At 33.6% G+C, this 1180-nt stretch overlaps 1 protein-coding gene across 2 annotated transcripts in view; it reads right to left on the bottom strand.

Moving 5' to 3' along the window:
- The window catches only part of LOC117168290 (heparanase-like), a 9098-nt gene that overhangs the window by 3875 nt on the left and 4043 nt on the right, over nt 1-1180 (bottom strand). For both annotated transcript variants that reach the window (XM_033353813.1, XM_033353815.1), the window contains exon 5: nt 499-867. In XM_033353813.1, coding sequence (XP_033209704.1) covers nt 499-867 — 369 coding nt within the window. The remainder of the gene's footprint in view (nt 1-498; nt 868-1180) is intronic.

Genomic DNA, 1180 nt, shown 5'->3' with positions numbered 1-1180 from the left:
CGCATACTTTGAATAAAATATTTGTTATCATTCTCTTGAAATAAATGTGTTTTTTTCTTGAAAAAATACCGGTTTCATATGTATACACCTGGTACATGTAAATTAATGCCATTTTCTCGTCTTAAATTTTTTTCTAGTTCTGTTTGAAAAATGTGTTGTGTATCTGAAAAAAAATGTAAAAAATGATAAGTTTCGAATTATGCGGTTTATCCATTTTTCATTCTTTGAGCTTTTCTTGATTTTTTGTCTAATATGTATTTTTATCAGTAGGAAATATTGAGCGTCTGAAAGAATTTTCACAGTAGCTAAAAAATCATTAAATAAACATAAATGACTAGCTGTTAGCTTCTTTATCATACACTCCATTTTTTAATCGCCCCCTTCAAGCGTGAAAAAGTACCCATTGTACCCTATTTTTTATTCTATGCGGACTGTTAGACCTGCAATTGAGTATCAGATTTTTAAAGTCAGATTTAAATAATTATTATCGCTTCTTACACAACCACATTGGAGTATTTTTCCCTGCAGCATTAATAGCATTCGCAACAGATTTGATTTGATTCGAAAGAATATTAAAAACTTCAGGCTTTATAAAATCCTGTACTTGAGCTTCTCTACCGTTGAGATAATACTGATGCCAAGTGACAAAATCAACGCAATCTTCATCATTTGATAAGAATTCTTTGGCATAATTTTCTCCTCGTTGAGTTGGATGTTCAGAATCACCGATACGATTTACTTCAGGTCCGACTAAAATACTATCTTCGTACCCTGATGTATTCAACAAGACTCGCAATTTGCAATAATCCTTTGCTAACTGTTGTGCGCTGATTTGCACGCTAAACACGCGATAAAAAGAATTTGGCTCTGAAAAATATTATTGATTTATGATCATTATGAATAGAAGTTAATATGTATTTAGGGGCCGTCCATAAACTACGTTACCAATTTTAGGCCATACCTAATCCAGATTACTCTGGCTCTGATGGAGATGATTCATCCGATCCCGAATTCTCGTCATCTGATGAATCATCTCCATCAGAGCCAGAGTAATCTGGATTAGGTATGATGATACGTACATCATTTTCATCGGAATCCCATTCCGATTCGGAGTTTGTTGCAATTTTTGAGGCTTTACGCTTTGGCATTTTTTTTTGCTGGGTGTACTCGAAAATTCCCA

The sequence above is a fragment of the Belonocnema kinseyi genome, chromosome 2 (genome assembly GCF_010883055.1).
Source record: "Belonocnema kinseyi isolate 2016_QV_RU_SX_M_011 chromosome 2, B_treatae_v1, whole genome shotgun sequence".
Classification (NCBI taxonomy): Eukaryota; Metazoa; Arthropoda; class Insecta; order Hymenoptera; family Cynipidae; genus Belonocnema; species Belonocnema kinseyi.
The sequence above is the reverse complement of the archived record's forward strand: the minus strand, read 5'-3'. Positions and strand labels throughout refer to the sequence as shown.